Here is a 15,519-nt window from a genome sequence, read left to right as displayed (position 1 = left end):
CTCAAAGCATTTTCCAAAATATGGAATTTTGCTTGGAATGAATAGGGAACATTGTTTCCATAGGACATTAGCATCTTTTCTAATACTGCAATCCTATTAAGCAGGTCCATTAAGTTATGTTGGTTTGGCAAGTTGGGAGGTAGAAATTCTAGATTATTTTCAAAAATAATTTTGAATCTCTGCTAGTGATTGTTGATTTTCATTTAGTTGGTCTACCCACCTTTGTCAATGGGCCATTAAGGCCTCAGCAAAGCTCACTCATTCCCCCCACCTTTGTCAATGGACCATCATCTGCAACACAATAGGACCTATCTAACAATAGAAACTCCCCACATGGGACCTGGGAAGATTACATCAGGCAGCAAGGCTAGCTAAGACCCTCACCCCCTGTGAGTCTGACAACCAATCAGGATACCCTTCCTGTGCCCCAGGAAATTCAAAGCTCAGAGGGCATAAAACTCAGGGACTCGCAGCATCTCTGCCCTTTTCCAAGTTGAGTTACTTGGGTTCAACCATGTGATCCTGTCCACCATTAAACCATCTTTCCAAGCAGTCTCCATGTTTCCAGTGTTTTTTTCCCCACTTGGAACTGAACCCAGAAGGATATTTCTTCCAACAATGGGAAACATGAGAAAGAGAAGGGAGAGAAAGAGAGGGGGGGAGAAGAAAAAGAAAAAGAGAAATGAAAGGGAGAGAAAGAGAAATGAGAGAGGGAAAGGGGGAGAGAAAGAGAGAGAAAGAAATGAGAAAATGATGGAGAGAATGAGAGGAAAAAGAAATGAGAGAGGAGGAGGAGGGGGGGAGACAAATGAGAGAGAGCTGGAGGGAGAGAATGAGAGAGTGAAGAGGGAAACATGAGAGAGAAGGGGGAGAGAAAGAAAGAAAAAGAAAGGGAGAGGGAGAGGGAAAAGAGAGAAAAACAGAAATGAGAGAGAGGGAGAGAGAGAGAGACCCATTTCCCACAGAAGACATTGGAGCCACAAAACCTGGGTAGGCGTGATGGGGGGGTTCATGTGATTGGCTGGGGTGACTGAGTTGGCCACACCCATCCAGGTTTTTCTATGGGAAAAGGGTCCAAATGGCTCTTTTGAGTGTTTAAGGTTGCAGACCCCTGGGCTAGTCCATCCTCTCAACCCTGGAAGGCGGCTATGGCAAATCACTTCCACAATCTTGCGGAGAAAATTTCAGGAACTAAACCTAGGCAATTTCCAAGAATCAACATTGATTCTAAGGCAAACAAAAGTAAAATTGAGTTAAAAGAAGTGGTTTGCAATAATATTTAGGAAACTAATTGACATACATTTTGGGGAACGACAAACTGAATTTATTAAACTAAATGGGTGTGTGTGTTAAAATGCAAGCTATATATTTTTATATCTTCTTCAAATTCGTGTCCTCCAGTTGTAGTTCAGGCTATTGGCTCCTACCTGGAGGTTCAAATTTTAAAACATCTGGCGGAAATGGGACTGAGAAACCCCTCGTTACTACAATATTCCTGGGTCAGCAAGTTTACGCTGGGTCTTTGACAAAACTGTTTAGGCGGATGCGCAAAGTCGCAAACCAATTGGAACGAGGCTTCTAGTGTCAGGCGCATTATAGAGTCCTTCTCTGCGCTTGCGCAGCACAGAAAGCTTACCTCTCCGTCAGAAAAAGCTTCCGTTATGTGAACGGCGTCGGAAATTGATTGGTTGGTAGGATTTGATCTCGAGAAGTTCGTTCTGCCTCTACAAAGTCCCGCCCCCTTTCTCGCAGAGTCCTGGTTTTTCTTCCCAGCTCAGGAGCAGGAGGATGTGCGAGATCCCCTCCGGGAATCACCAGGCGGCGCCACGCGGCCAGGTAGGGCGGATTTTAGCCTAGGCGCTAGATCGGGGAGAGAGATAGGAATCATTTTCAGAGACGCAATCGCAGAACTAGAGTGTGACAAACATTACAGTAGATGCGCGTGACTGAAAGAGATGTGATCTATCTGGAGATGTTGCCGGCATCCTTCACCAGACACACCAGACACTCCTCCCTCCCCCTCCCGCCGCCATTTAACTGCAAGGGAGATGGTGATGGCAAGTCTGCCTTTCTATATATGTTACATCTAAAGCGGGAATGAATAGACAAGATGAGGCATCTTGAGATGAGCCTCAAAGGCTCTGGCTGTTCTACCCTTGACTATAGTAGCAGGAGGTTAACTAATAAAGTTTTTCTCTGCGAAATGCTGAAGCAAGCGTTCCTCATCCTGGTGCTTTCTGTATGTGTTAGAACAAGTAGTTACTGAAAATTCTGGGAGTTACAGTCTTAGCACATTGGAAGTCATAGGTTGTGCTGTGATTCGTTTTTTTTAAAAAAGGCAGTATTTTACAAGGATTTTAAACTGTTGACTTTGATGCCGCTTTACTTTTTATTGTTCTCCTTTTCTCCTTTTTGGAAAAATGAGAGGAACTTTATATGGTATCTTACTGGACAAAATATCCCTACTGTATGGATGAAAAAGAAAAACAGTGGGCAATCTTTCTGGTATTCAGTAATTTTTTCCTTGTGCCATGAATATTCTTTTGGAATCTGTCCTGTGAGAGATGTCCTCATTAAGTTGCTGTTTGTATCTTGTGAATTGAATAATACATGTGGAAGATTAATTTTAACTGAATTAAAGAAGACATGCATAGGTAAATGTTTCTGTAGGATGCTTCCTACAATATTTCTTTTAACATGTACTTGAAGCAGTGGTAATGCCTTTCCCGAGAAGGCAAAAGGAGGAGGAGGTTGTGATTTTTAGGCTATGCTTAATGATGCTGTCTGTTTTAATCAAAATCATTGCCTTGGTGTGACTTTGGAGACAGGTTAAGCCTAGCCACATATAGAATATATATGAAACTACTTCTGTAAGGCCATCTTTCACTAGAAAAGTTTTAATCCAATTGACTATGTGCTTGATCTTCTTTTGTTCCAAATTTTGAACCTAATTTTTAAGTTGCATAATCATTGTCCTCATACTTTCCTGCCAAGATATTTTTCTTTAGATCGCAGGATGTGGGACAGACCTATGCAGCTCAGTAAGGCACTATAGCTATTATTAGAAGAATATAAACAATAGAGGGTTCTTCTTTTATTATGTCCCTTAACATACCAAAGATTTGGTATGTTAACTTTTTGATTAAAAAGTTTGATTAAGGAGTTCGATCCTGACCTGCTCAAGGTTGACTCAGCCTTCCATCCTTCCAAGGGTCAGTAAAATGAGGACCCAGATTGTTGGGGGCAATATGCTAACTCTGTAAACTACTTAGAGGGAGCTGTAAAGCACTATGAAGTGGTATATAAGACTACTCTTGCTACTAACAATCTGGAACTTTCTTTTTATTGTGCTTATGGAATTGAATAGCTTTTAAATTTGATAGTTTTTATTCCGTTTCTTATGGAGAAAAAAATATCTTCCTATCAGAGGTAATCAAAGTGTTAGGGTTAATAATACAAATAATCCAACCCTGCAGTACTATGGATACATAGTGTTGCTGTTAGGAATGCTAGACATATGAGTTCTCAATAAGATTTTAATATAGTTTTTTGAAGTCATATGACACTCATGAGTTGTGATTATGTATGCATAATATAGCTGATGGTTATTCAAGAAGAATGAAATATATTGTAAAATACAGGGATTGAATATGGAATATTATATTAATTGGTTTGGCAACAACTTTGCTACTTTTCAGTTTTCTGGATTTCTTTAAATATAATTCAAGTTTTTTTCATTCTAGTTTTCAAAAGAACTTAATGAGGTTGGTTATGTGGGAGTCTAAGGCCAAAAAAATGAACCCAATTTTTTTACCCATGTTCTGAGAACTTTTTAAAACTATCATTTTCTCTGTCCTGAAAAGATTTGGAAACCTCTGGTCTGATTTGTACTTAACTGAAATATTAAAATTAAGTACGCCATAATATTCAGGTCCATCTATGTCTGAACCACTTAAGTGATACTGTTGATGTGCTTTCTCATGTCCTGGAGGGTGTGTAGGTCTGGATGAGAAGGAATTGGCTTCAGCTCAACCTTAATAAGACTGAGTGACTGTGAGGTTTAAGGCCCCTCAAATCCAATGATTTTCTTAATTGATTCTGGATAGGTAACAATCAAGCAGATGGCAGCGTGGTCAGGAGAATCTTTGCACAATTATGTCTTATGCATAGTTGTACCAATTCCTAGATCGTATTACTTATTGTCACTCATGCCTTAGTTCCCTTCTACTTGTATTATTGCAATGTGCTATATGTCCTTGAAGAGCATTCTGAAGCTTCAACGGGTCCATCATGCAGCAATATGTTCAGTATTAGACTTCCAAGGTATACCCACATAACACTTGTATAGTACAGGAAGTCCTTGAGTTGAAACAGTTCATTTAGTGACTGTTAAAAGTTACAGTGGCATTGAAAAAAGTGACTTATAACAGTTTTTCATACTTACGACCGTTGTAGCATCCCCATGGTCATGTGATCAAAATTCTGTATTTATGACAGTTGCAGTGTCCCAAGGTCATATGATCACCTTTTGCAACCTTCTGACAAGCAAAGTCAATGGGAAAGCAGATTCACTTAACAACCATGTTAGTAATTTAACAACTGCAGTGATTCACTTAACAACTGTGACAAGAGAGGTTGTAAAATGGCAAAATTCACTTAACAACTGTCTTGCTTAGGAACAGAAATTTTGGGCTCAGTTGTGCTCATAAGTCAAGGACTACTTTTGGAGTCGGATAAAAAAGAGTAAACATGTTGATTCCAAGATTGCATGAATTCCACTTTTATGTATTATACATCAGTATAGCATGTTAAATTTAAAAACAATAGACACGATTTTTGAAAAATAAATAGTATTTAATATTGGCTGAGATTCAGGGAACATTTTCCATGTTCTGAGCATAAAGATTTCATCAATTTCCCTCCCTGCAAATTGGCAAACAGCTTGCCAATGAGATATAAAGTTGCAAGGAAAACTTTCTACTTGCTGAAGGTTGAATGTCTTATGCTTATTATGCTTTAGTGAATTAGGGCAGTGGTGCAGTAAACTACAGATAACCATGACCACAATGGAGCCCAAAATTTCTTTTGTAAGCAAGACCATTGTTAAGTGAATTGTGCCCCATTTTATGATCTTTTTTTTGCCACAGTTGTTAAGCAAATCACTGCAGTTAAGTGAATCATGCAATTGTTAAATGAATCTGGCTTCCCCTATTGACTTCGTTTGTCATTAGCCAGCTGGGAAGGTTGCAAATGGTGATTACATGACCCTGGGACACTGCAACTGTCATAAATATATGCCAGTTGTCAAGTGTCTGAATTTTGATCGTGTGACCATGGGGATGCTGCAACATTCATAAGTGTGAAAAACAGTCACAGGTCACTTTTTGCAGTGCCGTTGTAACTTTGAATGGTCATTAAATAAATGACTGTAAGTCAAGGACTACTTGTATTGAAACTCAGGTACTATAATTATGAAGATTTTCTGATAGGAAATTATGAATTAGTCAAATCACCATTAGATAAAATATGCCCTCAGGAAATGTAGTATGTTCTTAAGCACACATTTAATAATTTCTGTAGATTTCAAAAAATGCTTTTGGCAGTGAAATTATTTTTTGAAGTTCTGTAGTTTTTGTAGTATAAATAATACATTAGTGTCAGAAGCATTCAAAATATTAAAGTCAAAATTTAATTAAAAAACTTAAATCTGCCTTTAAATAATTTTCAGCATCTGCTCTTGTGTGAATAATATTCTCTGTTAAAATAAGGGAGAATATTTGTAGCTCAGGGTTGACATGAGGGGGTCCTCTAAGCGTGGTTGTTTTCTTTCATACGTTTCATTGCCCGGACTAGATAACATTATCAGTGCTAGTGGACTAGCACAGGACTAGCATTGATGTTACCTAGTTTGGCTAATGAAATGTCTGCAAGAAAACAACTAAGTTCAAAGAGTCTCAAGGACCCCTCACTCTGTTAATTATAGCTTCACTGAAATATTCCATGTATAACATGTATATTACTTAAAAAATCCTTTTTGTTTTTCCTCTTTAAAAAGTTACATCTAATTATTTCTGTCTTCTTTTTTTTTAGCTTACAAAGGGAAGCTAAATGGAGTCTGAACAACTGTTCCATAGAAGTTACTATAGAAATAGTTACAACAGCATAACTAGTGCTAGTAGTGATGAAGAATTGCTAGATGGAGCTGGTGTTATCATGGATTTCCAGACCTCTGAGGATGACAATTTATTAGATGGTGACATATGTATTGGTGAGTCTGTATATTACTGCTATATTGTTTAATTAATTAATTTCATTTATATCTTGTAACACAGCAGTCCCTAACCTTTCTAATTTTCTGGACCTGCAGCAGCAGCGGTGGTGGCAGAGGTGGGGAGGGGATGGTTTCATGAACGCGACCTAGCTCCTGCACATGCACAAATGAAGCTTCGTGCACTCGCCTGTCACTTGCGCACCCCATTTCCCAATATGCAGCCCCTGCTCTAGCATTACTAATCTGGCATTGTGGTATAGCTTTTTTTAGAGATAGTGATGCATTAAGAATAGAAATTGACTTTTTTATATAAATGTAATATAAAATGAAACAAATAACTGTACTGATACGTCATTTGACTTTCTTGTGTTTGGAGCTACAGCTTGAGCCCATAAATCCTAATGCCCCTTTCATTTCCTGGTTCTGATTTCTATAGTTTTATTTTTTATTTTTATTTGTTTGAATATATATAATTGTTTTATTGTATAATGTACTTTTTTTGTTGTGCTTTGTTATATATGTTTGTGCGTGTTTTATTTATTTGTTAATAAAGTTTATAATTTTTTTAAAAATTTTTTTATTTTTTATTAACATAGACAAACGTAAAAACACAAATACATACAAACACGTATACATTAACACAGTGCAAAAACAAAAAAGAAACAAGAAGTCTATAGACTAGCTCTTAAGAAATTCTCGCATCAGTGATTGATTTCTATTTCACTTATTTTTTCCTTATTTTACAGTTTACGAATTTGCTTGCTTTCATTTTGATGCATTTATACATTTTCAGCCGTATCTTTCTACAGTCATATTAACCATTTATTTATACCATTATACAACTCTTCTCTTGTGCCTAGTTCTGTGTTTCTTAATTTAAATTCTCCAAGTATTCTATGTTGTTGGCCCTATCTTTCCCTCTGATTTCTATAGTTTTAGATATAACCTTTAAATTGGGAAAACTATGATTAATGCAAATCAGTTTGTCTCCAATTAGAATTGAAACCATGAACTGAATTAGGTCTTTGATTTAGATTTAGAGGCAAATTATGAGCTGTGATAGCTATAATTGCTAAATTCAGATATCACAACTGTAGATAATAAAAAACCCAGAAGAATCTGGAAATGGAATGGAAGTATTTATTTATTTATTTAGCTTGCTTATATGCCGCCCTCTCTCCGGAAAGGACTCAGGGTGGCTCACAGCAATAAAAACAGATAAAATCAATATTAAGTGTTAAAAACCATTAAAACTCCCCTTAAAAACCCCTTCAATCCAATCCGGCCTGGCGAAATAAGTAACACAAAGCAGGAACTTAAGCTTCATTTTGAGAGTATAACTTACTGATGCTGCAATCTGAGATAAAATGACTAGTTAATTGGGGAATGTTTACCAATTTCCCATGTGTACTTGTTTTCTGAGCAACCAGAAATATGATTTTAAACAATTTGCTTGTGACTGATAATAAAGAGAAAAGTTGTCTGTTTTGAATTAAACCAATTTACTGGAAATAGCTTTCTTTTACTGTCAGAATAAATATCTAATAATTGCCATACTTAGCTACCATATTTTTTGCACTATAAGATGCTCCGGATCATAAGACACACTTAGGTTTTCGGGAGGAAAACAATAAAAAAAATCTGCCTCTGCCTCCCAGCATCCATCGGTATTCATCTGGCTAGCGTCCTTGCAGCAAACAGCCTGGTCAGCTTCAGCACGTTATCATAGCCCGATTTAGCACGAGCAGCTGATTGGTGGTTGGATCGGACTCCCAGAATACTGGTGATCAGCTGTGCCAGGCTGCGGGGATCGACGCCTCCGTGCGCCCCATTTTCGGCCCATTCTAAGTGGTGGCAATCCCCACCGCCTGGAATGGGTTGAAAACGGGACGCAGGGAGGCTGAAAATGGCCGAAGGGTGGAGGCCAGTGGGTGGGTGGGGCTTCGGCAACATTTGTTCAATAAGACGCACAGACATTTTCACCCACTTTTTTGAGGGTGGGGTGCGTATTTAAATACGGTATTTTAAATCCAACCTATCTTATCACTAGTGGTATATTATCACAATGCATTCTGTGCTTCACAGTGTTATTGTTAACTGAAACTAGACAACCTGTGACCCATTGGGACATCATCTCAGAAATATTTCCATACAGATTCCTCAGCGCCTTCAAATCTAGATAAAACTATGCAGTAAATTCCACCAAGTAGTCAGCATTATATCATAGATTTATGAAGACAATAATCACCTTGGCAAAAAGACATATTCGTTGAGGATTTAGTACATCCCAGGTTGGGAAAAAAAGATACTGAAGGACTCTACCAGGTATTCCTACAGAGCTGTGATCCGGAGATTGCTGATGATCTCTTACACAGCTTGGATGCAGCTTGACGTAAGAAATGGAAACAATATACAGAATCATGAAATTTCAGCAAATCCAGCAGGAAAGCTTGGAGCCTATTAAGGAAACTGGGAGAAGTTAGACAACCTACAGAACAAACACTCTATGTAACTCCTTACCAAGTAGCCTCTTGAGTTGTATCTCTCTCCAAAGCTCCAAGGGTGAAAGGACACTCCAATCTCATCAAGAAAGCGCTTTCAGCTTTTTGGCGGACAGGCTGAACGCTTTCTGAGTACTCTTGTCCCTTCTCTGTAAAGGAAATAGATACTGCCATTGGTACTCTGGAATCCAGGAAACCCCCACTAACACTTGCACAACATTTGCCCAACAGCTTTAACATCGATTCCCAATGGAAAGCCAAATGGGCTGCTGAACATCCATACATAGGAAGACATATAAATAACCCCACATGAACTGCCAGGCTTTGAACTACTATATCAGCAATGGACAACCCTGAATATGATTCGAACCTCACATGGCATCTGCATAGTATGCTCCCCTCGATGTAACTGTGGGGTCACACATCAAACTGTAGATCACATCCTGACTGGCTGTAAATTAAGGGCATATACCAGTCCAGTATCTGATTTTTTAAATATAAACTATGTGCATCAATGGCCTAGATATTGGTACCTGAACTTATATCTTTTGAATATTTATATTTTATTGTGTTTTACTAATCTAGGTGAAATGTTAATATATATTGTTAGTTTATGTATGATATGCCATATACTAAATAAATAAATAAATGCCTTCAACAATGTCAGAGCTTCTGAAGGTACTGGAAATATCTTTAAAAATTCAGGGAGATATTCAGAAATGTATCTGGCTTGAAAGTAGGCCATGCTAAACTGTATTGCAAAGTCAAACAATGGAGTTGACCCCTGGAAGTGTTTTATGACCTTTTGTATTACATCATAAACTATTTTATGGTAATTTTTTATATCATAAAATATTTGCAAAATTTGCAAAATTTCAATTCCACAAGAGTCATGGGTCCTGGGTTTTGGACACATTCTGTAAATTAGCCCATTTGAGATACTTCAGGTCAAAAATTGTTGCCCTATCAAGCAACTATTTCACCTAGTTAAAAGTTATAGGAAGTAGAGTTTTTATATATAGATAGATTTACTAAGATTTACTAAATGATAAGTAAAGGAAATAAACTGGATATCCTGAGTAAGTTGAGCAATAATGCATGCTCCCTGAAATAATATTTAAAGTGGGATTGGCATTTTGTTTAACAATTAGAAGTAATTGACTTAAATAATTTAAATTCTAATTATTAAAGTTGTATATTTTGAGTCCTGTATTGAAGCTTTTATTTATATCATCAATCTTATACGTTAATTTTATATTTCTTATTGGTAAGAATTATTGATAAGAATCATTAAGATGATTATCTTATTGATAAATCTAATCATGGCTATATTACCATTGCTATATAAAAGTGGATATTAAAAGTGAGTAATAGAAAGCAAAACAGATTGATATAATGGACATTTAGTATCAATATGTAATTAATTCAGTTCTTAACATACTGCTACATCCTCTCATTTTTAAACTTATATTTTACAAGACTTTTAAAAAACAAATAACAGACTCATATCCTGAATCCATCCATATTAAGGAATCCCTTTATTCTCCATAGTGGTGGAGAAAGCAGCCAGGAATGGGTTGTTCTCGTCTGTTTAGCTTGAAGGACTGAGTCTATAGTTAAGTTAAATCCCGCCCCTGTTGCTAGGGATATTCAGCTTTTGTCTCAGTCCTTCAGACTAGACAGATGTCTCGGGCTGGTTCTCTTACCAAGATTTAATTAATTCCATTCCTGATTGCTGTTTTCCTTGACTTGTCTCTGTTTTCTCATTTGACTTGATTCTTCTAACAGTGAGTTACAGACACTTCGTTTCTGTGGAGACTTATTCCTCCTCTGCAGGCTTGCCTGCTCTCAAAGGGAGCCCACCCCCCTGACCTTTTTTTCTGATATCTGCTCCATTGAACTAGCAGGCGTTCCGGAGCACTGTGGGGCCTTGTGCCTCTCAGGGGGCTTGGATTTGAACAAGAGGAGCTCCACGCTCCCTGCAGCTATATAACTTCGGTGAGGAGCCTTGCGCTCCGTAGTGGGCTGGGCGGGCAGCCATTGGTTTTTCGATCTCCCTGGAGGTCGCCTGATGCACGGATCCGCTGGTGGAGCTTCGCGCTCCCATTATGCCCGCCAGTCTGCAGAAACTGCCCTTCCCGGCTTGGCAGCAGTGATTTCGGAGAGAGCCATTTCCTTTTTCCGCCTCAGGAGCTTCGCGCTCCATTGCTCGCTGTTGGGAACCGTTTGGGACTTCAGGCTGCCATAAGCCATTTTGGAACTTTCAGGAGCTTTGCGCTCCATTTATTCCTGGCGGCTGCCATTTTGAGCTTCACACTCAAATTACTATTTAATTTATCACATTTCTATGCCGCCCAACTCCCGAGGGACTATTAGCACATTTGCGCTCTGCAGGTGGCCTCTGTGCTTTGGCCAGAGCCACCTATTACTGCCGTCTGGCCTAGAGATTGGAACCTTGCAATTTGACTGCCCAGGAACCCTTGTCCTCAAAGGTTTTCTATTGGTCCGCCTGTGGCGGCCATTTACAGCTTGCTTTTACCTCGCAGTTGCTTGTGGCCATTTTGGAGGCCTACATGGCACTGTTATTGGCCTGCCTTTCTCCAAGGGCAGCATCTGTCATCTTGTCCGGAGTCGGTGTCATCAGCTCTTTCACACACGACCCGTCTGGTGACCCTTCAGGAGGTTGACCACCAGGACCCGGACCTGTCTGACGACGAGGGCCTCTTGCCGGAGCATCCAGCATTTACTGGTCTTTTTCCTCCAGCAGTTTTTAAAACTTTGCTCTTTAAAGCGTCTAAAGTGGCGCAACTTGACTCTCTGGTGGCTGGGGAGGCTCCTCCACCTCCTCAACATCCATTTAACCCTCTCTTTTTGGAGCCGGCCAAACCTGTGGACTCTGTCCCAGCACCTCCACTATTCCTGGATGTTATTCAATGCCAGTGGTCATCGCCTGGCTCTGCTCCGGTGCTTTCTTCTGCTGACAGGCGCTATTTTAATGTGGCATCCGATTTGGCAGCTTTGATGGAAGTTCCCATGGTAGATGACCCTATTGCAGCCTTGCTGCCTAACACTGCCATCCCGGGCAAATGAGACGAGGGTATCTGTCCTGAGGAATGCTGGTTGAACCAGGCGGTCCAACGAGCTCACCAAGGGGCTGCCTGGGTGATTAGATCTGCCATCACAGCCTCTTTCTTCAACAGAGCGACCTTGTTCTGGTTGAGTCAGCTCCAGGGCAAATTGCCTCCTGATGACTCCAGGCTGCAGCAAGACTTAAATAAAATCATCACTGCAATCCAGTTCTCAGCAGACACCACCCTCAATTCTGCCCGCTTCTCTTTGAAGTCCATGGCTTCGACGGTGGCGGCATGTTGACTAGTCTGGCTCCGGCATTGGCAGGCGGACACCCGTCACAAGTGGTGTCTGGCTTCAGCCCCCTTTATGGGGGGCAAGTTATTTGGCTCCTCCTTAGATCTTTTCCTCGTGGAGTCGAAAGACAAGCGCAAGATCTTACCTTCATCTCAGCATAAAACTGACTCTCAATTTTATCCCTTTTTCTGCAGGCCTCCTGTGAGGGGATCCTATTGGAGTGCTGGAACCTCCCATCCCCAGGGGTCCTTCATGCCTAGACAGTGGGGAACCCAGGACAGGCTGTACCGAGGTAGAACATTCCCTGGTAAATGGTCCTTTCGAGGGGGAGGAAGTAGTCCTTTCCGCTGCCAATGCTAACTGCATGCCTGACGTTCCCACCAGAGGCAGGCTAGCTCTATTTGCTGACCAATGGGACATTCTTACGTCGGACTCTTGGGTCAGGGATACTGTAAGATCTGGTCTATCTCTTGAATTCCTCTCCACACACCCCCCCCGAGGTTCTTTATTTGCTATCCCATCTCTAAAGACAGGCACAAAAAGGTCCTCATGGATTTGGCCGTATGACACCTTCTGGACATTCGAGCTATCCAAGAGGTACCAGAGAATCAGATGGGTCAGGGATTCTATTCTTTATTATTTCTGCTTCCCAAGTCCTTGGATGGGTGGAGACCGATTCTGGACCTCAAAAGACTGAACCGATACATTATTTATAAACGGTTCAAAATGCAGTCTCTTCAATCTATTTTGGCTGGCATCAGGAAGGGCGACTTCCTCGCTTGTATTGACTTCACTGAGGCTTATTTACACATCCCTATATTTTCCCCGCATTGCAAATATCTAAGGTTTTATTATGCCAGTACGCACTATCAATACCGTGCCTTACCATTTGGACTTTCTTTTGCACCCCTTGCCTTTACTAAGGTACTAGCTGCCTTGGCGGCTCATCTTTGGGCCATCCCTGTCTGTGTCCAATGTTACTTGGATGATATTTTAATTCAGTCCTCTTCTGAACATCTTTCCCTAGAGAATCTCCAAGTAACTATGCATTGCCTCAGGGAGCACGGTTTCTCTATTAATATAGAGAAAAGCCACTTGGTTCTGTCGACACGTATGCTACATCCTGGAGCGATGATAGATTCTCTAGACGGTAAAGTCTACCTCTCTCAGGAGCGACAGGCCAGCTTTAAAGAACTCGTAGGTATAGTTCAGAGAGAACGTAAGGTTCCCCTGGCACTGCTGTGTACGCTCCTAGGCAAGATGGTTTCGGCCATCCACATTACCCTGTGGGCTCGCCTTCATGCAAGAAACCTTTCAGAAGGCAGGCAAAGGCAATTCTCCAGCCGGGGTCCGGGTTCCCCCCAGCATCAGCAGATCCCTCACCTGGTGGAGGTCTACGGCCGATCCAAGGGGCGGCTGTTCCACGAGCCTCACTATCTGGTGCTGACAACAGACGCAGGCCTCACTGGTTGGGGGGCACATCTCCAGACGCAGGTTGCTCAGGACAAATGGTCAGGCTGCAACCTATACTGGAGCATCAATTGGCTGGAGTTGCGTGTAGTCTATTTGGCTCTCCTGCACTTCCGGCAGCTGGTCATGGACCAATGTGTTGGTTCTTAACAAGAATGTGACCACAAAGGCCCATATAAATCGCCAGGCGGGCACCAGATCCACAGGTCTGATGTTGGAGGCCTCCAGGCTGGGCCTATGGGCGGAGTGTCACCTGCATTCCTTGACAGTGGAGCACATCTCTGGGGCATCCAACATGCAGGCAGACTGGCTCAGCTGGACAGCCATAGACTATGCAGAGTGGTGTCTGCACCTTCCATCTTCCGGAACTTCTCTTCTGCTCACAACAGTTTGTTTTCTGACCCAACGAGGATAATTATCAACAAACCTCTATCACAATGGTGCAGCTCCATGCCGAGAACACGCAGCTGCAGCAGCAAGTAGCTTTGTTAGCTGCACAGATGGCTCAGCTCCAAGCTACAGCTTCTCCCCGTCCCCATAGAAAAGGTCATGTTGCCGTGCCAGACAAGTTTGATGGCACTCAAGTCATGTTTCCTGCTTTTATGGGACAATGCCAGCTTTTTATCAGCCTGAGAACGGAGGACTTCCCCACTGACTGGGATAAAGTAGGGTTTGTACTCAGCCTGCTCTGCAGTCTGCTGGTCCAGGCTAGTCCTCTGTAGGATGATTTCAGGGGGTTTTGTGAGCACCTCAGACTTATGTATGAGGACCCCATCAAAATGCAGACAGCCACCAGATGACTGAAGACCCTGAAGCAGAGCCGGAAACCGCTGCAGGAATATGTCAGTGAGTTTCGGCTCATTCGCCTGGAATGAGGTGGCCCTCATGGATGCGTTCCAGGATGGCTTATCAGAGGAGTTGCAAGACGAGTTGGTCTGGGTTGATATCCCTCCGACCCTCAACATGCTGGTACATCTGTGCCTTAGGATCGACACCCAGTTGCAGATACGCACCAGTCGCCATGCCTGCCAGGAAACCTGTGTGGTTCCAGTCAGGCGTGAGACCCCAGCTCCATGGGAGGAGCCCATGGAAATAGGTTCAGCCCGACCCCATCTGTCAGTGGCCAAAAAAAATAGACGACAATCAGGGGGGTTGTGCTTGTATTGCGGGCATATGGCCGCCTCTCGCCCAAAGAAGCAATGAGAGGAGTCGGCTCCTGGGCCTGCCCCAAAGCCACAGAAAACCCTGTCGGGAAACACCCTAAACCCGATCTAGGAGAGACCCTGGGTCAGGCGCGCACCAATACCAAGGCACAGCCTACCTGATAGGGTCGTTTCTGACAGAGGGGCTCAATTTACAGCCCAGTTTTGGAAAGGGCTGATGATGGCCTTGGACGTGAAAATCTGCCTGTCATCAGCACATCATCCGGAAACCAACGGTGGGATAACTGAGAAAGTTATCGGCATTCTGGAGCAATACCTGTGCTGCTTTGTGAACCAGCGACAAGATAATTGGTCAAACTATTGGCAGTAGCAGAGTTTGCATTCAACAACTCGCAGAACACCTGTACGCAACAACCCCTTTCCTGGCTAATGTGGGATATCTTCGGTTCTTTTCCCTCACGCAACTCGACTCCCTGATAGCTGATGACTATCTGAGTTGCAGGCCATCCATCAGTTGGTGCAATGGTATATAGAGAAAGCCAAAGAGGACTATAAGAGAGTCATGGACCAATCTCAGCGGGCGACGCCGCCATTGGCTGTGGGGGATCGTGTTTGGTTGTCCACCAGGCACCTTCCATCAGACTGGCTGATCAAGAAGCTAGACTGCCGAGGGGACTTCCAGTTGGCGCCACAGCGAACGGACGGGGAAATAGTGGGGCTTTTTGGAGCCCCGCAAAAACCCCGTTTA

The 15,519-nt window shown here is 42.0% G+C and overlaps 1 protein-coding gene across 6 annotated transcripts in view; it reads left to right on the top strand.

Annotated features, from left to right (window-relative positions):
- The first annotated feature begins 1,623 nt into the window (after window positions 1-1,623).
- The window catches only part of CLCN3 (Cl-/H+ antiporter 3), a 78,746-nt gene continuing 64,850 nt past the window's right edge, over window positions 1,624-15,519 (top strand). For 2 of the 6 annotated variants that reach the window (XM_034442665.3, XM_034442661.3), the window contains exons 1-2: window positions 1,624-1,836; window positions 6,091-6,268. In XM_034442665.3, the coding sequence (XP_034298556.1) occupies window positions 6,109-6,268 (160 nt within the window). In that variant the 5' untranslated portion in view covers window positions 1,624-1,836; window positions 6,091-6,108. Of the gene's footprint in view, window positions 2,655-6,090; window positions 6,269-15,519 lie in introns of all 6 variants that reach the window. The other 4 variants (XM_087875150.1, XM_087875148.1, XM_087875149.1 and 1 more) reach the window with 2 other exon arrangements.

This window comes from Pantherophis guttatus, chromosome 8, assembly GCF_059756535.1.
Source record: "Pantherophis guttatus breed Tessera chromosome 8, ASM5975653v1, whole genome shotgun sequence".
NCBI lineage: Eukaryota > Metazoa > Chordata > Lepidosauria > Squamata > Colubridae > Pantherophis > Pantherophis guttatus.
This window is presented reverse-complemented; position numbering and strand designations above follow the sequence as displayed.